Source organism: Suillus fuscotomentosus, assembly GCF_016647785.1.
Source record: "Suillus fuscotomentosus strain FC203 chromosome Unknown F5891scaffold_7, whole genome shotgun sequence".
Taxonomy (NCBI): domain Eukaryota; kingdom Fungi; phylum Basidiomycota; class Agaricomycetes; order Boletales; family Suillaceae; genus Suillus; species Suillus fuscotomentosus.
In genome coordinates this window covers 60,791-84,411 of record NW_024539519.1, presented here as the reverse complement: position 1 = coordinate 84,411, position 23,621 = coordinate 60,791, and the positions used below count along the sequence as shown (strand labels likewise).

Here is a 23,621-nt window from a genome sequence, read left to right as displayed (position 1 = left end):
AGAGCTCACCGTCATGAAGGAGATGACTGTCTACAAGCTGGCAACCTTACCTGCCAGAAGGAAAGTGATAGGCAATCACTGGGTCCTGGAGTTCAAGGATGACAACAAGGGGGGTCTGGTCTTCAAAGCTCGCCTCATGGCCCAGGGCTTCTCGCAAATCCCTGGCGTCGACTATGGGGCTACTTTCGTGCCGGTACTCAAGACTGTGTCCGTGCGTCTCATTTCGGCCATCGCGTGCAAGAATGATTGGGAGCTGGATAGCTTCGATGCACTGTAGAGACTCGCGCCTCTCAATGCCGGATATACGGCCTTATTATCCACTAAAATTCCTACATATACCAGCTCTTGTCCAAAGGACCAGTCATTTGCGCTCTCTCTCGCGCGCCCCACATACGCGCCTCACTCGCGCGTCATACACGCACTCGCGCCTTCCGCGCGCGTCCCTTTAGGCCTCCGTGCTCCTATCGTCCGTCCATCTGTTCCACGTCCTTACTGATTTACTGGTGCATTATTCTTATCTCCTCCACTTAATTAACGAACCTTCAGTCCGATGTCCGTGCTTACATATTTAGAGTTGATATGGTTACTCGGATTGGGTCTGCGCTCAGAAGCACGCCGCATAGCGTAATCTCTCTTCTTAAATAGAGGGAGAGCTCTTTCGGTTCTGGTACTTACTTTTCCCTTATCTCAGTATACTGCAAAGTGTATAGTTCACCTCCTCACTTGAAATCAGATCATATTCTCCTACCAACTATCATCTGTGCATCCACTCTTCATTAAGGATCTTTTCCCTTAACACTCTGAACGTGCCTTCGCTTCGCGCGCGCACATACTTGAACCTCCCACTCATGTGCGCATCTTGTGCGCCTTCACCTCGCTTATGCGTGCCTTTGCGTGCGTTACCTTCTCGCGCCTGCAAGCGCCCGCCTAGCTCGTAGAGTTTCCCTCCATTTTATCCCCGAGGAACTTCTCTCAGTAGTTGTCCTTTGGATTGAGTCTTTGTCTTGTATCCTGGTCTTGCTGTAGAGCACCCATTAGTTTTTAGAGCTTTCACCTATAGTCAAGATTCCTCACCTTCAGTGCAGCGCGCGTTTCTGTTGGGAGTGTTGAAAGAGGAGATATACATGTGTCAGCCAAAGGGATTTGAGGAGGGGGATTGGAAAGTCTTGGTCCAGTGACCTGCACCAAACCAGTTCGGTGCATGGACGACCAATACTCTCTCATGAGTCATATACCCTGAAATACCACTATGAAACCCTTTTCCCTTTTATCTGAAGTTGGACTGAGGCTAAGGGAATATTTTTGCTTTTCTTTTTATTTTTCAAGTCTGTATACCAGCAGCCTGAATATTTTAGTACATTTAATTCCGCGATGAGTTTTGCTTAGCCAGCCATGGTGATGACTCAGACAAAATCCCACACATGTCAGGTGACTGTGAAAAATATTTCCCACATATGTTGTCCTGGAAAAACATTAGTAAACCCCTAAATACTAGGCTCACGTCATTCTCACCCTTCAAACAAAGCAAAGCAAAGACAGCCACACACAGGATTCATATCATGTGACACTTCTTACTCTCTTTCTGGATTTGTCATCAGGGGTTGGACAGGTCACATGACTTAGCAAAATACCCAATGACTCACTATGACTCACTCTAGATACTTACTATGACTCACTATGACTCACCTTGCACATATGACTCATTATGACTCTTGATGACTCTTGAATACACTAGTAGCACAGCCACATTTATTGTGTATATAATGACCCCAGTTTTTGAAATAATAACAAGCGAACAGCAGTAGATAGTAGGGTGTTTTTCAGCCCATCCAACACTAAGTTGTGAGTAAGGTGTGATAAGTGTCAGTACCAGTGTCAAGAACTGTCTTAAGACTAAGAGGAACATTCTCAAGAGACAGTAATACTGCAAGCTCATCATACTGAACGACCAGCTGTGAGCTCACTGTGTGCAACAACCAGCAAGCAAGGTACAACCACAGTTATATTCTGATTTCTATTATTCTTTTTCTTTTCTTTTACTTTTACCAACCTTTGGTGGTCTTTGTCCAGAAATATATTTCCAAAATATTCGTGTTGTCTCTACGTCCACCTAAGACTCAGAAGTAGCATAGTGGGGAGACTTTAGGAATTGATAGTGAAGCTTGACCTCACTCATCTGAGTAGCGATACTGAGCCAAGATATTCTGTGCCTGCTAGGCTTTAGCCGTTGAAGAGGGGACTTGGTAGTAAACCCAAGGACGTCTGTTCCTGAGTCTGTTTGAATACTCAAAAAAGAGTTCCTTGACAGCAGGTTCAATATTGAGCTAAGAGTTCTACAATAAAGCATTTGACTGGTCTTGACCTTTGATTCTACCTGTTTTGTGCTGAGGGGGTTTATCATTGTAATTCTGCACCATTTCTTTGGAGTATAGTTTGGTACGAAGCACTGTTGTTGAAAGGGAACTTGAGGAAGAATCCTGTATATTCTTTTGGTCATTGCCATACTGTCGGGCTGACCATTGTTTGTTTGTTTTCCTGTCAAAGTCCATAGATTGGATTGACCATCGTATTACTGATCTTGCAGAAGTATCTTTAGCTGAATATACTCTGGGTAGTATACAACTAGCCACCCACGAACGACCGCATTATCAGTCATTGGTATTTGTCTGAATCGCTGACTGTGGAGATATTTGTTTTTATAGGTGTTTATCTATAGATCATCTATCTAAGAAGACACTGGCTCATGCTACGCACAATATACAGCCTCAAGCAGTCGGCAATGGAGTGGTACGAGCAAGTACGGAGTGTTATGGAGGAATTGGGGTTTACATGGTGCGCTGTTGACCACACCGTGTTTCTTTATGACTGTACCATCAGCACCTTCACTGTTCGCGTCGTGTGCATCATTGGCTTCCATGTCGACAACGGCCTCGGTACATCCAACTCCCCAGCATTCCTCAAGTATGTGAAGGGCAAGATAGATGAGCGTTTCGGCATCAAGGATCTTGGTTCGGTGACCAAGTTCCTTGGCATCCAGTTTGAACGCTGTAGAGACTCATGCCTCTCAAGGTGTGATATGGCGCTTTACACTAGGGAGTACATAGCACGAACTTGTAGTGTCACTCTGTGCGCTACCCGCAGCTATCCCTATACAAGGCGCAACTTTCCCACGCAACACGCGCCATGCGCGCACACTTCCCACGCTTCACGATGTATATGCGTTCCCGCGCTTGAGCGCCCTATAGCGCCAGCCATCCAGAAGCATCCATCCACTGTCCACCAAGCTCCCTAGTGTGTATATTTCCATTTCTTTTATTAGCATATCATTCCACCTCTATTTTTATAATGGACCCTTACTTATATATATCTTTACATACCTACTCGGTAGCGCTTCAGCTCCGCATGACCGCGCTTAGGCGCGCTATATAAGTGCCAGCAGTACATACTATTACTTACTTTTTCAACTAACTTTCCATTTTTACAACTTACTTTTCCTACTACTCACTTACTACTTAGCAGAGTATAGTAGAAATCTATTTGTCTACACTTTGCATCTCTCTTCTCCTACCTTGCATCATATTATCACTTCGCGCTAATATGTGCGTGTGTTCCCGCGCCTTGCGCGCATCTGCGCTTTCTCGCGCTTCGCTTCAGCGCGTACCTGTAGATCTTCGCTGCACTTGCTTCCCTTTAGGGTCGAACGCGCTTGTCTCCTCAAGTAACGCAGACTAGGCAAATCCACGACCTACAACATTTTTTAGATACAGTCTGGAGCCTCATTTGTTCCTCTCTGTATTGTTGTTTCTACAATGCGACTGCTCTTCTCACCATCTCTGGCTGCACCAGAGCAAGTATATAACCTACCTACTTGAAGAATACAGTATGTTAGACTGCAACCCTGTCACCCTTCCTCTCAATGCCAACTACCCATTCAGCCGCCCTACCGACGTCCCCATTGTCATCACCAATCTTCCCACTCGCTATCGCAAGCTCATCAGTGAGCTCTTCTACCTGTCCATCTGCACACATCCCGACATCTCCTATGCTGTCAATGCTCTTGTGCAACACAGCACGAATCTCTCTTTGGCGCACTATGCTACTGGCAAAAGGCTGCTTCACTATCTCGCCGGCACCTTGAATCTGTGCATGAGCTATGGGGGTGAACATGTCCACAAGCCGCTGCACGCCTATTGTGATGCAGATTGGGTGAGCAGCCCAGAGGACCACTTGTCCATATCCGGGTACATGGGGGGCTCATCGCCCATGCATCTAAAAAGCAGTCAACTCACATGTTGTCCTCAACCGAGGCTGAATATATGGCAGTCACTCATGTTATCCAGGAGGGGCTCTGGCTCAGGTCCTTGTTCAACGAACTTCATCTCGCGCTTACTGTGCCCATTGTCATCTATATTGACAACACTGGCACCATCTCCCTCTCAAAAGAGGCCCAAAATCATATCCATTCCAAGCACATTGATGTGTGCTATCATTTTATCCGTGGCCACATTGAACGTGGCACTTTCTTGCCCGAGTGGCTTCCCACCCACTCCAACACCGCAGACATCTTCACAAAAGCTCTCCCGCGTCCTTTGTTTTTGAAACATACCACCAGTCTTCAGTCGGTGACTTGGTGAGGGGGTGTGTTCATGTTTACTCTGTTTCTCTTCTTGGCACCTTCTTCACCAAATACATACATACTATACAGTATTGCGACTCCCATCAGTGGGTGCTGATGGTTATGTAACATACAAGTACATATACGTGTCCCGCTGTAGAAGAGGAATGGGAAGTGAGTGAATATAGGGGGTATGAGATAACTCAAGTAGTCCTCGGTGAGCAAGATATACGTTGGCCCAAGGGGATTGCTACTGAGAAGGTTCCTCTAGGTGTATAAAATGGAGGGAAACACTAAACCGGACACTTGGTCAAGCCTGGTAAGGCGCGCGAAGATGAGCGAAGCACGAGCGAGCGAAGGCAATGTGAAGTGCTGATGAGCGATAGCGGCCAATGATAGATGTCGACGCGCGACTTATAACGGAAGCGCGCGCTTAAGCGGAAGCGGTGCGCGTGCGGGTGGTGGAGCGCAGCGACTCTTAATGAGTCAGAATACTAATGGACAGAGTTTCTAGTAATGTATGGCGGTGGGGCTCGTATTGTACTTAGATACTTTTGAGTTTTTAGAGGATAACTTAGACTTATAGTCCAACGATGTGTGGGCAGAAAAAGATAGTCATTACACAGTTTATGCGTGTCTATATATACTAAGTAATGTTAAGCGCTGTCAAGCGCTAAAGTGAACCGAGAAGCAAAGCGGACGCGAGATAATATGTAATAAGGGTCCATAACGGAAAACATACGAAATATGGCCATAAGCACCGGAGATATGTTAGAATCAATGAAAATAGAATCAGAATACGCACTGATGAACCGAATGGACATGGAATGGATGGACGGAGGACGTAAGACGGAAATGAGGATGCGTGACTAAGGAGCGACCGGAGTGCTGGCGCTTGAGCGCACTGTGTGAGATATGAGTCGCGCTATGTTGGGAAGTGATAGTAACAATGGGATTTTAGATCCCTGCAAGGCCACAGAGATATTAGTCTCTACACCGCGTTTGTTTTCACCTCAGTGTTGCTTTAACACCTTCGCTGAGGTATGTCGTCTTGTAGCTCATGGCAACATCTCACACTGACTCATACCTAGACTCTAAACTATTCTAGGTACATCACAATATAGTGTTGCTTTAACACCTTCGCTGAGACTCTAAACTATTCTAGCAAACTTTACTCAATGATCTGACTGTCTGATGTCTAATAAAGCTGATATGTCTGTGAATCTGATGTCTGATTTGTCTGACCATGCTGATAGCCCATATGGCCTGTGATTTTGACCTTTGTTGTATCTAAAATTACTGATCTGCCTGTTTACTTGATGTCTAAAGTATCTGATTAGACTGATAGGTCTGTCTGACTGTATGCTGATGGTGCTGATGGTGCTGATTTATCTTTTTAGTGTCTGATATCAGATTCATCAGACATCTCAGATAAATCAGGAAAAATCTAGGTTTTCTGATGTAACCATCAACTGAAGGTCTAAACAGCCAACGGTACAGGTACGGTGACCGTATTACGGCCCTGTAAAGTCCTGTCATATGGCATACAGTGAACAGCCCTAATCATTACGTGCCTTAACATGATTTGGACAGACATTATAAGTGCCTTGAAATTTTTTCATACACCATTAACATGCATTATAAGTGTACCATATGAAAGGGTCCCTTAAAATGTCTTACCTTGAATTCGAAGGCTCGCTGGAAATTTCTGACAATTTGTTTAATCTAGAGGCCTCACACACTGGCTATTTCTGAATTTTCCTACAAGCTAGACTGAAATCAAAATGGGATTGATAAATAAAGGATTTTCAGTTTAAATTTCGACATTGACACAACAACACATTTAGGTGCATGATGAATTGACAGAGAAAGTAACACATTTTGACAAAACTTTTAGGTCCTGTCCAAATAGATAAGAATATTGGAAGTTTTCCGCTTAGGAAAATGAAAATGCAGATTACAAAATGTTGTAATCCAATTATATCCATTGGTAAATGGAAAATTTGAGCGCAGAAAATATTCTGTAAAATATTATATAATGGCCAGCATTCTCATTCCGGCTAAAAATTTAAATTTTCCCGATGGTGAAATGTGATACAGAAAATGTGAAGTTTTCTGCATGGTAAAATAACATGGGCACTGGCTGCACATTCAGCAGGCATTCATTGGGCGTTCATGAGGGATTCGTCGGGCATTCGGTACACAGAAGAGTGCAACAGAGAATCAAGTGTTTATTGGTAAATGACATAGTATGGTATAGTACAGGTATGGTACAATAATGATCACATAGTTGTGCATACCTGTTCTACAAGACAGATTTGATCGAAACACAGATTAATAGAAGTCGAAGGAGCGATTACAATATCCACAGTGTTCTTCTTAAGGTTACACTTAGCTACATTACAAATGGAACTGCGATGACTCCCATCCAGAACAAGGCACTGTTGTTTTTTTTGCGGGGAGGGGCTGGGCTCAGATCTGTGACGGGTATATGATAGTGCTGAATCGCGGCACCTGCACTGTTCAATGAGCAAAACACTGCAACACAACCATTGGGAGCAGGTCCATTCAGACCGAGGAAGAGATCAGGACAGGCTGTCGACACAAACCAGTTGTGTAGCCTGCCTCCCATGAAGGAGGGTGAGACTTTTAACATCACGTGATGTGTGTTGAGCTTGGAAGAAAATTCCTTCTTCATCAGCCAAGCTAGCGGGCCTAGGATGAAATCAGGTGAATGTTATAATGCCTTCGTAGAGAGACTCACCCTCTTTGGCTTTCTCCATTTGAGCATCGATGCTATCTAGTGTATCTTCAGCATTGACAGTCCAGGGGTTAGATTCAGTAGTCAAAGAGTTGGGATTGACACCGGGCAAAGGATTACCGGTCTGATCATTGGGGCTGGAGGTCCAGGTGGTCCACATGGATGTCGACGTGCTGGTGCCTGTGATGGCAACCGATGAAGGAACCTTTTTGGGTAGGGGTGTGACGCTTCGAGGTTGTGCGGCCAAGTACGATCTTCTCTGCATTTCGCAGAAAGACAACATGTCTGTTCCTTCGAGTATCGATCCATTTAACCTCATTCTGTACCTAAATACATATAAGCAATTGATCCACCATGAAATGTGCGTGTCACTTACCTGGTTGCAACGTCCTTGAGTTCGATCTTGATGTGCTGCTGCCCATGCATGGCAATGGTGCAAGTCTCAGAGGCGACACTGTACAGTGTGGCTTGGTAGCCCTTACAGTCACCTCCAATGATAAATACCTCTTGACCGATTTCCTTTTTGAAAGAATCAAAGTTGGCGTTGCATACTTTTGCCACGAATGGAATGAGAACGTCAACCTAGAAAAAGTCAGATATGCGTAGGTTGAGGAAAATATTACTAACAAGCAAATGGTCAATGTCAGAGAGTAGGGTCAAGCAAGCTTTTGGAAAGTTGACACTTTGAACGACCCCTTTCATCAAATACTCTGACCCACGAACCACTCTTACAACATCTCCAGGTTTAACATTGTAACCCCTGTCTTTTGTGTACTGCAATGTCTGGAGGTGGGGGAGGTGGGTCCGCCGAATGAATGAAATGGGAACTGGAAAGTTCAATGTTCCGTCCTGGAACCACAGACTGTCTGCTCCTTTGGGCAGCCAACGCACGATGCCACACTTCCCTATGTGCTCCCCAAAAAGCACTTCTATATAATCCCCGATTTGGATGGATTCAACATCAGGGGGAGGCTTAAAAAGTTGCTGCATTGGTAGTCGTGCTTGCAATGTGTGGCTCAGAGGATGGCAGTCTAGATAGTACTTTGAAACTTCCACCTATAGGTTGTGTTAGATGATTTTGCAAAATGCTGAAGTGGAAAGAGACACTCGCCTCTTCCTTCAAGACATCTTGACAAAGACGAAATACATCATCTACCATCTGAATAATGTGGCCAGTTGAGGTGACCTTCCTGATTTCTGAACTGAGATCTCCTTGAATGATCTTGGCAGCAGTCGCCTACATGCAAGAACTGCATCGAAAACACAACCATGGTTCTCTTGAGGAATGACTGTTCCCACCTGGGTTGTAAATGGAGCTGAATGTCGTCAGCATGGGGGCAGACAACATGTTCTAAGCGATCGCGGTGGAAGCTGTGAAGTAGGAGGCCCATATAATACTTTTCTCCTTTGTATTTGTATCCTACATTTTTCCCGCCATGAGTGATGTTAGAAACTGTGTTCCTGTTCGGAAGATGGGATCGGTCAAGTAGGGATCGAGATCTTGGAGGCATGGAGTATGGGAAATCCCGTGGCGGAACCAAGACCGCAATGACATCGTTCGGTAGATTGGAATCAAAGACTTGGGCTATGTCGCCCTTATACTTGCCATGCTTGATCCTCACCCAGGCCAGGCTGGGAAGCTTGCAGTAAGAATGCTCGACCTCTTCACGTTCCTCATCCGATATACAAACATATTGCTTGACGGTGAGGTAGAGCAAGGAAGGAAGTGAGTCTGCGATTGTTTTAGGGCTGTCTGCAACCACGTAAAGCTGACCGGGTATCCAAGCTGACACCTTAACGATGAAACATTTCTTCCGAAGGTGTGTAGCAATATAATCCGTAACACTTCCTGTGATCAATGAGTGAAGAATGAGTGAAGAACATCATTAAATCAATAGAAAAACTTATGGTGGACATGAAGAAGATACATCCTCCCGCCCTGCAGCTCAGTTGAACTTCTCAAAGGGATCAAGTCAGATATCGAGGAGGGAATATTCTGGCAATTTTGCGATGAGCTACGCTGTGTCGTCTCGAATCTATGCGTGATGTTATCAATGGCAGTGGCAAACCTAGCAGCCAATGATGATCCTGGCAAGGATGTAACCTTCCATGACCCAGAGGGGCCATTATGGTTGTGGTCATCCTCCTCCTCATCATCATCCTCCTCTGCGGCCAGATCAAGGTAGGGATTTTTTAACTAGAGATTCATTAGCATAAGAGGGTATCAGAGTAATCCTATTTTGCTTACTTTGGCCGGTTTACGCGAACTTTGGACGCGCGCACTGGACGGTCCGTCGGCCACGGAAGAATCACTGGAAGCAGACGCTGAGGGTATGTGCTTTGCCTTCACAGCACAAAGATTTCTCAAAGCAAGGTTGTCATCACCGTCACCAGAAAATAGTGCATCTTGGGATTCCTTCCAATCGTCCGCAGAATATCGATTGCCGAGGTACAATGAAAGGGCTTCTTCCATCTGAGTGTACGTCATGTCCATCGTAAGGAACTGCTCCAAAATTGCCTATGCACGCTTATCCGCCAGTGGTGCTGTCTGATTCCCTGTGTTTGCTCATGAATAATGATATCAGGAACATCATATTGCTACTTACCGTCATTAATTTTGATGCGCTTTGGAGTGGGTGCATCGTCATTGGATGCAGCACGTTTGGACATGGTTTCTATAGTCTAGAGTTCAGCATAGTATCACAAGTAAACTTAGAACACTACACACTATATTCACTTATTTAGTAGTCTACACAAAGTCTGTCATATTGAGGTGATAGTAGTGGAAAGAAAACCATGAAGGCACGAGATCAGTATTTATAGTGAACAGCTAGAGCAGCAGGTGTGATTGAGATTGTGGATGGTAAATGGTGGACACCGCAAATTGTCTATTGTGTTGAAGGTATTGTGGACCATAGCACTGTTTTTTGTCTTTAATTGTCAAGTCCTAGCAGCCCACTACTACTAGTAAATAGTGTAATGAGTGGGTGGATGTATACAGTGACTCAGACTTCCGCACTACACTTCTACACTATGCTACGTATTCACATTACAGGAATCAGAAAAAAGACCATTTTGGAAACATGCAGCCATAAATACAGAATGACTTACATATTAAAACTCAGTTCGCAATGCTAATTCAGCAGAACTTTCCAGATTGTCGAGTGGGCGCAAAGTGGGCAATATTTCTGGCAGAGTTTGATTATGTAGTCATTCAGTATATAGGTAGTGCCTATTCAATAATTTGGTTTCCTTTCGGACTCTCACTATTCCAAGTGTTCATAACCTACTGTACCACATAGATTAGATTATGATGTAAGACTTGAGAATTTGATTTGGAATGCAACTTGGAGTGATTCACTCGATTCACTCAATGAAAGCTGCCTGTTCCATGTGGTGTGTGTGAGGAATGATAGCTAGATGAGATGGGGTGAAGGGGGAAGAAAAGGTGAAGTGGGGTGAAACTCAAATAGACCTCTGGACACGAGTATATGATTTGGCCCAAGGGGATTGCTACTGAGAATGATTCCTCTATATAAAGTGGAGGGAAATCACTGAAACTAGTAAGGGTGGTTGAGAATGGATGGGACGCAAATGCGAATGTGATGCGATGTGATGCGAGCGCGAGCAAGCCGCCGTTGACGTGGCGCGGAATGAGCGTGAGCAGCCGAAGATACATTGGCGTGCGACAAAGCACAGCCGTGCGGGAAGATATGCGGGTGCCGTGAAGTATTAGGAATAACGCGAAAGGCCAGTAGTTACGCGCGGCAGCTGATACGAAGTTGTGGATTCTTTGGTTCGGACGGTATTGCATGCAAGTGAGTGATGGATTCTCTCTGGGAGGTAAAAGATACATGAGATTCGTAAGTACAAGTATATATGAGGACGCGCCGAAGCGCTATTCAGAGCTGAGTAGGTAGTGGCTGTAGGTAATAAGGGTCCATGACAAAAGTAATAGTGATATAAATGAATTAGTGTCGGAACTATGGTCAGTCTATTCCAAAACAAGTGAAATACGCACCGATAGACCAGCGGAGGACATGGATAGGACAGGATAAGGACGCGTGACAGGGCCAATTAAAAGCTGATATGGTCCGATATACGCGCGTGAGCTGCGGCCGTCGGCCGATAGCGGAAAAGATGCGCACTGCGTTAACGTTAGCACACGCAACACGGGAACCTATGGGACAACGCAAAAATAGCCTTTACAAGGCCACAAGGACTCTAAGTCCTACAGCGGTGTGTCCCCAGGCGGGTCATGCTTTCGGAACACTCAATTCGGATGTGAGTGCGCACTCTGATCTACATGAAGTAATTCACGCCCTAAGTTCAAAATATCACTACAGAACAATACACCTCTTCGAATCCCCAGTACCCATGGTGAGTACTTAGATAAATTCAAGATCAATTTCTGAGGAGAATGACATCATGTAGCATATCTTGCAGCTTTACAAGCTTCGCTTGTCTATGTCTCCTATCTGTTCCCGAGCTTTGCGCTCTCTCAATGTCATATCCCGTATTCCGGACCTACATCCGATAATATTCCCACGCCTCATCCGGACCTTCGGATGTGCTATCCATGTCTCCAGTACCCATCCGGATCCCTGCACCTCTGCACATCCACATCCGCATGTCCACGTCCAGATCCCTTATCCTTCACAGCTAGCCTGCATCATTCATCCTTGTCCCATCGCCCTAATGCCACATCCTATATATCCACGCATCTCATCCGGACCATATCTGATCCGGTCCGATCTGATGTATAGATCCGCTTCCGATCCGATATAGATAAGCTTCCTGATTCATTTCCTGTTCTTATAACGTTATACACAGCCTATTCGGTATTTCCTCTATTCCGCTGTTTCAGTTATATCTATTACCGGTATGCTTACTGATCCATTAACCTATGTTCATTTCCGACTCGCATTTGTTAACCTTTGCATATGCTTCATACATAGCCTCAGACTCTGCTTATTGATCCTTCCGTTATTTCTCTTAGTATATAAACTTGTGTATATGTCTTGTAGTACCTCAGTCTGAATATCATATTAGTCCTCGCACTAGTCTTCACTCTAAGTCCTCATATCAGTTCTAGTCTTCCAACTTAGTTGTTATCCATCTCAGGCCTAAGGAGTTTCTCCCTAGGCCGGAGCTCCACTTATCCGATACTCCACTCATCCGCTCATCCGATCCTCCATAGTTTCCGGAAGTTCATCCGGATCTTTCCTACAGTCCTCCGGACCTATTCTGCTTTGGACTTTGTCCTTGCAGCCTGTCCTCTGTTTACTTCTACTCAGGACAAGTCCCGAGTAGCCATTATACATATCCATATCAGGACGAAACCTCATCGTAATTTCCGGAACTTTCCTGCACTCATCCGGAAGTTACTTGCACCCGTCCGGAAAGTCCTTCCGAAGTTTCCCGCGCCTTCGGATATCCTTTGGACGTCTTCAGACTTTCCTCGGACACCAATCTGAAATTAAGGGCACATACTCGGGTAAGGGGCACAGCGCACGAGCTGAAGCCAAGCCCCTCAGAATCAGTCCTACCCTTTGTGCATGGTCTTAACATTCAAGTTCTTCACCCCTCAGTGCCTCAATATATTGTTCTACCACAGAGCAGATGTTAGTATTTGTTAGGTCAGCCGTTTCAGCCCCCAATTTTGAATACTCTCGCCAGGCATTTCCCAGCAATGTAATCCCCGACAAATGTTCAATCAACTGCATTCTAATGAGTCAGTGTGTGTTTTGCATCACATATATCACGTACCATATTACTAACATATGCTATTATCGCCATTGCGATAGCTAGCTGGATTATTCCCCGTACAAAATTCTTGACCTCTGACCCCAGAGGACGGTCGCTTGGTGATATTGCACGTTTGCGACACCAGATGGAGATGGTCGGTTCTGCATCGTTGGTAGATGTTGCTCCAAAAATCAGGCTGTGTTGTGGACTGTCGTATGTCTTGTACTTGGTCAAATTCACGTTCATTTGATCAATGAAATAACTTACCATTACAGTTTGTACTCGTCCCCTGTCTGCATGTTGCAATACTTGCTTAAGGGCACCATCATTTTTGTCGAAAATCCGAATAGTTCCTGTGTCACTACCTCCAACAACAAGGGTAGCCCAGTCCCCAAAAACAACCTGTTTTGGGAATGTCTTCACTGGATTGGTATTGTAGGTACAGATGCAGGCTCCATCTTCCAAACGATGTAGGCTGAATCCGTTAACCACGTTGTCGATTAGGAATAGTGTTTGAGGGGCGTCCACAGCAGCATGCCTGCTTTGGTAAATTGGTGAGTATATTTTGACTTGTCTGATGCCAATGCTCACATCATAGGTCCAGCCTTGTTTGTACCGACGATAGTACCATCTGAGCCTTGAAGTGTATGTCTAAAAAACATCATTGAACTCGTTGATAATGTGTATGCATGTGCACCTACATTTCGCCGTCATACATCCTGAATACTCACAGGTTTCTACTTGCCATTTGTTTGAATTGGACAGTGTGCGGGACTGTAGTGGACAGCTCAACACTGAAGATCGGTATCAATGGTCCTTTAGAGTCAAATGCCCATACTTGAACCCGTCTGTCATGGGTTCCACTTGCAATACGAGTTTCGTCCCCGGTGTGGTCATATGTAAGACACATGATCTCTTTACCTGTCCCAATTCGTCTTGATACTTTTGCGTGGAAGTCCTTCAAGTCTTCCCCTTGCTGTTGCCAGATGCTTATGAAACCCAGCCCTGTGCCATAGCATAGTGTCTCGCGCATTGCTTCTTGCTGAGTTATCCAGCATGCACAGGTCACCGGGTCTGCTGGATTTTGTATGGCTGGGGTTTGACATGGAGCTGGGAGCTGCACTCATCGTTTGAGGTCCCAGATCCTCATGCCATCTGAGCCTGTACTCGGGTGAGTGTGTAAATGTCATTCTGAATATTCCACTTACCCCCGCTTGCCAACATGTTTCCATTGCTCAAAACCACTAGGCAATTGATGGGATTCTTGTGTCTGATGAGGTGCCCTTCAAGCCGATATTCTTTGCAGCTGTTGGTGGATAGGAAAAGCATTGGTAGTTATAAATGCCAAGACTGAGTTGAACACCTTTATAAGGTGGTTTACAATAAGACAACAATGCCATTACCAGGCAACCCTGGGCGGGCGCTGGGTTCTGATCTAGGCCCAGATTGCCATCATCCATTAAATATCTTCCTGGCTCTGTTCAGTTCCAAAGTCAGTCATGCCTCAATTTTCTACTCCCGTCACCCCTTTCATGAATCTGAAGGTCCTCCCCAGGCCCTTCCATTACTGACATATCATACGGAGATGTTTTGTCATATGTTATCGCTCGTCTTGTTATCTCCACAAGAAGAGATAGTGTTCTCTGCCCTTCCACTAAGGGGACGCAGTCCTACTCCTTCCCGCATCTTCACGACCATGTTCCATGGAATCACACCCATCCCTCCTCCCATGCCTACTCCCAAAGTCATCAAATTAGTCTCCTTCTCGCCAGAACAGTTCACACAGAACAGCGAGTCCGAGAAGGTGTCAACATATTCCTCCTTGTCCTCCATAGATTCCAAGGACTCCAAAATCCCCAAACCAGAGGGTGAGGCTGGCCATCCTGGCTGTGGTGGGTACAACTTGGAAAAGGCACTTAACTGGGATGCTGAGCGCTTCAAAAATCTCAAAGTGGGATTGCACTTATCAATTTTTTTTCATCCTTACATAACATTAGGAATATGTTCACTGGTCTATCGAGAAGCATTGTCATGTTGGCAAAAGCAAGAAACTTCAAGCTCCAGCTGCTTTGCTTCAGGTTTACAAAGAGGTATGTCTGCGGTTGCTATGGCTGCTTGATATTAACTTCTTAAAAGGCTCTAGGCCATTTTCCAGAACTGGCTGATTATCATGGGAGTTGGCCAGTTGGGGATATGATTCAGATGCAGCTAAAAAATACTCCTGCCAAGGCGCGACACAAAGGTTCTCGTAAATTTCAATAGACCCCATCATTTCGGAAGGAGTTGGGAAGCAGTAGTCAAATGTATCAGAAGCAGTCATGATAAGAACTTATTGTCTGTTTTGTTCAGTTGGTTTTGCTTGTATGTACTTGGGAATGAATTAAGGTGACAACCAATGTTTTTGCACTCAGTTAGACAACCAGGTAAGTCGTCCTCAGATAAGTTGTGAATTGCAGAATAATTTCTTGTATCAAGATGTCTCATCTAATGTCCTTCTTCTCTTCGGACGATCCGGTCCCTGAAGCTATTGAGTCACACCCTCTCAACGAGCTTCCTCCAACCACAGCCCATACGTACCCACCTGCAAGTGGTACATTGGCTAGTGTAGATCATGATGACTGTCATCCCTCAGCAATGACTCACACGTACCTACCACAGCCAGTTATTTCCTCCAACAAGGAGTGTCTGATGGAGTTAGACAATCCTTGGCAGTCTGTCCATAGGGTGAGAGATGACAATGAGCAGCGGGTGAGGAATGTCCAATTCAGCTCCTTGTGTCAACTAACAAATAACAAATATTTAGCTGAATAAAGTCTTGCTCAAGGAAGTCGATCAGTTGTTCAAGCTGCGTGAAGATGTGCGTGAGCTACATTTTAGCAACCATAATCTTCTACTCTGGAAACGCAACACGCAGGTGCAAATAGTCTCACATCCCTCACGTTCACACTTAACTCATTTCAGGTCACCTCAAATGTTCGTGAATCAGATATGCAGTTGACCATTGTACAGTATCAGCAACAGAACCAATCTCTTCAGTGTGACAATGCTAATGCCCTCGCCTCCTTGGACCAGAACCATCGTAAAGAAGTAGCAGAGCTTCAGGTAAGATTCTTTCACTCCCATATCAGCATTCTGACTTGCATTAACAGAGCAATATGGCACTTGGTCTTCATAAAGCCCAAAACGAGGGCCACGCTGAAATAGAAAACTTATTGGTGGAGAAGGAGGTTCAATTTGAACACGAAATGCATTTAGCAAGAGATAGGTTTTTGGCCGACAATGAAGCTGAATTAACCCGCTTGGATGCCAAGTATAGTTCCAAGATTAATTTGTTGGATGTATGTATCGACACATTGGTATGTTTGGCATTGAGACGTCTTGCCGACTTCCTGTTGTCCTGTTGAGTACAGGGGCTTCGTCAATCAACATAGCGGATCCCATCCACTCAAGCTGAGAATGTCCATTTCAGTCACTGCTGGCCACAGCCTTGACATATTTACTTACAGCAGTATTCAATGTCACTTCCTCGTCGAAATATAAGGCAAGTGTCCTTGTTAGAGGTGTCGGTGCAATACTTTCATTGCTCAAAGTGTAGGGCTGAGCGTATGGATTGAAGTGCACCTTACGGGGTGCAGTCTTTTTGTTGCACAATGTGCATGGCATGAGTGAGTTGTGATTTAGTTAAGTTCCGACTTGTAATCTTTAAATCAGTAATTTTTGAATCAAGTCACAAACCCTAGTGGCACTAAGACCACCGTAACTTCACAATAACAGTCGATATTGCGTCTAGACTTCATCTTAGGCTGCATTCGGTATATTGTCTCCCAGTACCCATACTTGCTTCCATGAGTGCTGCTGTATCCTCTAGGAATATGAAAAAAAACAATGATTTCTCCACATCCAGAACTAAACAATAAGTTCCCTGTCCCTGGCGCAACAACTTTGCGCGACTTAAAGCAAGTAGAAAAACATCGTCAAGGTCATCTTCAATCATATTTCTCCTGCCTTTGCGATGGGAAACTCAACAAGTTGCATCTCCAGTCCAAAAAGTGCTTGTCGTGATGTGTGCCCCATATATATATTATCTCTATTCTTCGTGACTTACATTCTTCAATACAATTGCAGGACTTCATGTCAAAGACTGACTTCCGTGGCAGTCTAGGACCTTCGAAGGTGAGATTCTCCGTATCAAAATTGTGTTCGACTTAACTTCTACACACAGGACATCAATGCTCTAACACTTGAAAGCGATGCACCATCCCTGAAGCACAAAATCGATTTTGGTGACTTGGTCACCCCTCGAAAGCGATGTGTTCTAGAATCCTATTCTACAGGCGACATGTGTCAAGTTGTTGTGGTATATTCTGATATCACGGTATGTCTAATTTCAAATATCTTTATCAGTGTTAACAAAGTTATAGCCAAAAATAAGTCACCACCACACTGACTTAATCAGTCCGATGGTGAAGCGGTTGTTCAGGGAAGCAGTATGGAGTCACTGCTATATATAATTATCTTTACTGATTCCAGATTGTAGTCTGACATTTTTATGAAGTGTCAAGCGGATGTTCAACTAGGTCCCTTTGGGATCAAACATGTGACACTTTATGAGCCGTGCAACACCAAGACCTTCATATGGTCTCTACCTGTGGAAATCCTCATCACTACCTGTCACACTTCTAGGAGCACAAGATCTGTGTTCTGTCACGCAAGTTTCTTCTCCGCTGTCCTTTGTCCAAAGAGACTTTCCAACTTCCCCGAAGAATCTATTTCACATTCGTGTGGACTCGCCAAATTTTGACGTCTTGTCAACTTGGAGACGAACGGATAATTTTTGTCCACTGTGCATGGTGCTGAGTTGGCTGGATTCTGATTTGCAATCCTCACAGATATCCACATTGTCGCACTTCCTCGAGTCCATCCCCCACAAGTTGATAAAATACATCACACTGTTTTGGAACTTCGACATTCTCACTTCTCCAGTTCTCTCTCAAATGATTGCATTACTAGAAAATATCTGTCCTTCTGGCGTCGAAGAACTGACATGCATGGGTTTCTGTGATGGCACAGTCTCGCCGTCTATCACTGGCCTTACCCGAATCCAGGCGTGCATAGGTGCAAACAACCTGAAAGCCTTTGAGGCTTCTTCACGGGCGTTTTTTTCCCCAAAGATCGTTCCTTTCACAATCCAGACCATCCGTCTTTCCCCCTGTTTGGAAAAACTTCGACTGAGTTCTGTCAAGCTCAGTGCTGCACACTGGGACAAACTCATGCACCACTTCACAATCCCAACACTTGTCGAACTCCGAGTCGATGCTGATTGTGCGCCACCCACGCTCATTCATTTTCTAGTCCGTCAGCCTGCTGTCAGTAACCTCAGTGTCATTCCGCGACCTGCTGGTGTTCCCTGGAGGGCTAATCGAGTTACCAAACCTTTCATTCTTTCTCTGTCTACCCTGGACGGACCCTTGTCACATCTCCTTCCAATCCTTCAGAGTCATCGTAAACAACAAAACCTCACCTGCCTTCACATTTCCTTACAAGCTCATGATGCATCGCCTGACTACATCACTTCCATTTTACAGTGTGTTGGCCATTGTGACAGCATCGGATATCTCCTCCTTTCCCTACCTAATAGTCATTCTAGTGCAGTGATGATGTGTTGGTCAGGCACCCGTTCGATGGTCCGCATCAAACACTTAGTGATTGACTGCTCAGATGGTTCAGCCAGATGTGCTACAAGTGATTTGTTGGTATGTATTCTTGTTACAGCACTTTTTCAATACTAATCGTGAGCATAGGCACTATCTGCAGCTTGGATTCAAGCCCTTCCTCAAGTCAAGTGTGTTACTTTGCAAGGTTACTCGGCTACTGCTGCCGGGATCTTGTCGACATTATGCGTAGCTTTGCTCCAGGCGATGTCGAACTGGCTGTGGATCTGCAGGTCTCACCAGGTGAGAACTCTTGTAATTTAATCATAATTTAATCATTTCCTCACACATGCAATGCAGTGGAACCACAGCACTGAAAAAAATAGCTTATATATTTGTATACATCACATAACACTTGATCTTTTAGGCACTAGAATTTGTAGTACACTGTAACAGCGTTGAGCGGCAAATGCTGGCAGAGTTTGATATGTAGTCATTCAGTATTTAGGTGTGTCCTCATTTGGCGATCAACTTTTCTTTCTGATTTCGATGTACTGTACTGTCGTAACTTAGTCGTAGTAATTTATATCATGAGCAAAAATTAGCAGAAAAAGTCGTTCTTGTATTGATCATGAACAAAATACAAGTGTTCGCTCAAAGCAAATCTAAGTGCCAAGTAAGCCTGCATCCTCAGGAATTGTAATTTATGCTGATTTGGCACCTATGTCTCAAATATGTAGCTCCTTGTAATTTGGCATCGCCCATAACAACCCGAGATCCAGGCCTTATATGTTCCCCGACACTTTATGCGTGTAACATTGCACTTTTTTGACCTTTGTTTTTTTATCTTTCTCCAAGGTCAGATTATCGACAGCAGCTAGTACATCATCTGAAATTTATTTAGATGCCTAGCCGCACATTTCTTTGTAGGTGTGCACGATGCTGCAACGTTGGAGAAGACGGCTTGCCTGGGAATCCTGGTGGCAAAGAAGTACCCACCGCTATGAAAACCGCACATTTGCTCCAAGCTGCTAACTTGGCTCTATTGTCCGAGTGTGAAGCATCCTTGCTTCATCTCGCTCGCCAGCAGCTAGAGTCTGATGCTTTACAGGTCGACAATCTTGCTGCCAAGTTATTTGCTATCACATTAACCGACAACTGACGTCAATCCAGACAGCCACAGCAAACTCTGGAATTCCCTGTGCAGAAGTTCAGCAGGAGAAGGGACAAGCCTATCATTCTCTGGACAGTGCAGCTACATTCACGGTAGATGACACGCAGTGAGCATCGTATTTCGTCTGACCTTATATTCCCTAACTTGGTCGATTCCCAGACACATTGCCCAAGCTCTTCAGGCTGCTGAGAAGCGACACTGCTCAAAGGCTCAAGAAGCTTTGGATGTTGTAGAGTCACAGATGGATAGGGCTTGCAGCCAAATTTTCTCTGCGACTTCCCATGATGTTATGCAGACCATCCAAGATGAACTGGCTGTGATCACGATGGCCCTAAGAAACGTCAAGTACAAGGTCTCGTGCATCGTTTCTTGTAGAAGTCAGCTAGAGGGGTCGTGTAATGACATGCACAAACTCCTCTGTGACAAGGAAGACACGCTTTCTGTGTCATCTGAGCCGATTTAATTTGATTTGTGTAAGTTCTGTTCATCCTGCTTGTGCCCTTCGACTAAGATACATGAAGCACACCATTTTGACTTGCCAATCGACCTCTGTGATGAAGTTGCCCAGATATCCCTCTTCCTAGGGGCTGTATCTGTCGTCATTTTTGGCATCAGTCGCAGACACGGAGAGTTCTTCATGGGAGTCCTTGCCCTCATTTTGGGCCTTGCTATGGAGGCTCAGAACCCTCACTCTGAGTCCCACCGTCAAAACACACTCTCTCAAATCCCACGCTCTATGGAAACCGCCCTATCGCACTTCAAGCTCGACGGCCAGACTACAGCTTATGCGGTCTGTCCAGCATGCAACTGTACTTATAGACCGACCACCAGCCTCAACTCAAGTCATGCCCAATATCCCATGAAGTGCTTCAACCGTCCGATACCAAAGGATGGTCCTTGTGATGAACTGCTGTTGCAGCCCTCTGCTGATGGAAAGTTAGAACCAATCAAAATATTCCTTTATCACCACTTTCACAACTACCTCGCTGGACTGCTGTCTTGTCCCGACCTTGAAGTGTTGATGGATAGGCCTTGCGATGATTTGCTGGTGTCTATTGGCAGCCCACCTCATATTATCAAGGATGTTTGGGATGCCAACTTCTTTCGCACTTTCAAAGGTCCTTCCAGGCAATCCCTATTTATCAATAGAGGCACTGAGGGTTGATACACTTTCATGCTCAACGTTTATTTTTTCAACATTGAAGGCAATCTCCAATGAAATGCCTCGACCTCTACCAGCATCATCTCATGTGCATGTCTGAACCTCCCCCTTGATATTCGGTATAAATCTGAGAGCATGTATTTAGCTGGCATCATTCCTGGACCTTCAGAACCTTAGGCAATGAGCTGAATCACTTCCTCGATCCCGTGGTTGACTGACATGGTAGAAAGTTGGGAGTGTGGCATACATTATTCCCGCACAGCTCTACATAGTCCCGGTCGAGTTATGTGCAGCAGTTATAGCATGTCTTGTGTGTGACCTCCCTGGTGGCGAGAAAGGCTGCCCAGCTGGTAGGTCCAACAAGTCACTTTTATTGCACGGCCTGCCATTGCTGACACAGGTCGACTTGTGGTAGAGCAGACATCCAGACTGAAGATTGGGTTCTTAGGGACAAGAACGAAGTTCGTCGCTATGCTGAGCTCTGGAAGAACGCCGAAACTTTGATTGAGTGCAACAAATTGTTTTCATTGCACAGTGTGCGATGGTCAACACTCTGGAGGTTATCGTACTGGGATCCCTCTCATCAAATTGTGGTCGACACTATGCATTGCCTCCTGGAGGGTCTCGCACATGCTCATTTCCATGAATTTCTAGGTCTCACAGCTGACTCCAGCCAATCACAAGTCTGATGTTGTCCCTGCTTTCGAACATCCTTTCCTCGACGTTAATTCACACAAACCTCCAGAGTTCAATGAGAAAGACATCAGAGCCGTCCAGTCAATCCATAGCCTTCTTACAGAAGCAGTTCCTGACCTCGAGGGAAGTGACCCTGAGCTCATCGAGGATCACATTGTTGACTTAGAGAGAAGACTGTTAACGAAGAAGGTCGCATGTCTTCAGTTCGTATCTGTAGGTTTGGGCATCAAGCCAGAGGTCATGCACCCTGGAAAAAAAGTCTACAAAATTCATTGGGTCAGATTGCTCCTTGCTTGGGTAGGCATTTCAATAGTGTTATTCTCATACCCTCTTAATTGAGTGATCCCTTTGTAGCGTCGAACATGACCTTTCTCTCCTGGGTTGTCAAAATCACGCATTGTTACTCCAGAAGTTATGCGGCGTATTTCTGATGTCATCAAGATGACAGATACACCATCTTTCTTGAGATCAGTCCCCTATAACTTTGGGGAAACAAAAGCTGGGACCATGAAGGCCGACAAATGGTGCATGTTAACGACTGTATACTTACCCATAGCATTAATCAGTTTATGGGGTGAGGGATCAGTACATCGCAACACAGACATTGCGGACAGCCATCGTGCCACCCTTGATCACACGATGGCCCTCATATCTGCTATTCATATCGCCTGTCTGCGCTCCATGACGACGGATTGCGCAGATGCATACCGTACATATATAGTCAAGTGGATAAGGGATTTGCAAGTAATCCACCCCCATACACACCATCGAACCAATGGTCATATGGCATTGCACGTTTGGGACTACCTGCAACTCTTCGGACCCGTGCGGTCATGGTGGTGCTTCCCATATGAGCACCTCATTGGGCAGCTACAGTGGTTGCCCAGCAATCACATTTTCGGTAATATTTGAACTTGTTTGCCGATGATAAACTTCTTATGGTGTGCTGGTATGCAGGACAGCAAGAATCAACACTCCTCCAGGTCATACATCAAGGCCGCAAAGCTCAAATACTGGCTGAACCGTCCCTCTTGTCCTCCTGTATTTAGAGAGGTCAAGTGGCTATTTGACAAATTTGTGTCTCCCTTGACCAATGCTAATCCAAGTGATGGATGTCAAGGTCACCTGATGGCCTCTACTATAAAAGAAGTTATTCCAGAAGACCTCTGCCAACTCATTCAACTTCGGCGGGCAGTCTTGCATGCTCGCACCTTCCACGAGGGATCTATCTATACTTGCGACTCCACTCATGTTGGTAACAGCCTCATTCTTTATTATCCTGACGGCCTTAGGAATGTGCAACCAATACCAGGGACCATTAAGTATATTTTTGAAACAGAGCGAGGAGTGTGTTTCGCCGTGCAGCATCACCTTCCATCAGATTCTCACTCTGATCCTTTTCTCCATTATCCTCACTTCCCAGCTCGTTTATTCTCGTCAGCGCTCACTCAACATCTCACAATTGTCATGCCTGAGTGGGTAGTGTTCGCATTTCACAAGATGGAACTTTTCTGCACAGCATATCATTGTTGTATCTCTGAGTCAGGGTGCATTCTCTCTATCTGACAATTGTGATGTCAACTCACGATTAATAGGATTGAATCATGCCAAAAAACAATATCCACTGCTATATAGCTTGACGCAAGGTGTCTGTCCACATACTACAGTGATAAAAAGAGCCATCAAGGCGACATACATGTCAGGAGAAGTGGGCGCTGAACTTTGTGGGCATTCACCTAGGTGTTTTGTTCTTGCTTTCTTTTTCTTGATTCAATACATACATAACACATAGTTTGCTCTGCATGGTATCTAAC

At 45.1% G+C, this 23,621-nt stretch overlaps 5 protein-coding genes across 5 annotated transcripts; 3 read left to right on the top strand and 2 right to left on the bottom strand.

The window, feature by feature from the left end:
• Positions 1–7,010: 7,010 nt before the first annotated feature.
• Positions 7,011–9,870, bottom strand: F5891DRAFT_1183133 (uncharacterized protein; the record flags this gene model as incomplete). Its single annotated transcript, XM_041366250.1, has 8 exons — positions 7,011–7,330; positions 7,380–7,702; positions 7,753–7,958; positions 8,004–8,432; positions 8,482–8,562; positions 8,618–9,225; positions 9,396–9,573; positions 9,625–9,870. 8 exons carry the CDS (start codon positions 9,868–9,870, stop codon positions 7,011–7,013), a joined length of 2,391 nt encoding a protein of 796 aa, XP_041230770.1.
• A 3,233-nt stretch (positions 9,871–13,103) lies between these two features.
• On the bottom strand, positions 13,104–14,235 carry F5891DRAFT_943835 (uncharacterized protein; the record flags this gene model as incomplete). The annotated part of the gene is made up of 2 exons (XM_041374507.1): positions 13,104–13,755; positions 13,856–14,235. Coding segments are annotated over 2 exons (1,032 nt in total), but the record flags the coding sequence as incomplete, so codon positions are not given.
• Positions 14,236–14,517: 282 nt separating this feature from the next.
• Positions 14,518–15,386, top strand: F5891DRAFT_1183130 (uncharacterized protein; the record flags this gene model as incomplete). The annotated part of the gene is made up of 3 exons (XM_041366249.1): positions 14,518–15,075; positions 15,122–15,214; positions 15,261–15,386. 3 exons carry the CDS (start codon positions 14,518–14,520, stop codon positions 15,384–15,386), a joined length of 777 nt encoding a protein of 258 aa, XP_041230768.1.
• Positions 15,387–15,599: 213 nt separating this feature from the next.
• F5891DRAFT_1183129 (uncharacterized protein) lies at positions 15,600–22,146 on the top strand (the record flags this gene model as incomplete). The annotated part of the gene is made up of 13 exons (XM_041366248.1): positions 15,600–15,728; positions 15,783–15,872; positions 15,928–16,038; positions 16,086–16,226; positions 16,274–16,462; positions 17,250–17,297; positions 17,347–17,499; positions 18,014–18,877; positions 18,926–19,078; positions 19,949–20,055; positions 20,109–20,301; positions 20,461–20,739; positions 21,766–22,146. The coding sequence occupies 13 exons, from the start codon at positions 15,600–15,602 to the stop codon at positions 22,144–22,146; spliced, it is 2,838 nt and encodes a 945-aa protein (XP_041230767.1).
• Positions 22,147–22,812: 666 nt separating this feature from the next.
• Positions 22,813–23,274, top strand: F5891DRAFT_903824 (uncharacterized protein; the record flags this gene model as incomplete). The annotated part of the gene is made up of 2 exons (XM_041373513.1): positions 22,813–22,927; positions 23,003–23,274. Coding segments are annotated over 2 exons (387 nt in total), but the record flags the coding sequence as incomplete, so codon positions are not given.
• Positions 23,275–23,621: the final 347 nt, after the last annotated feature.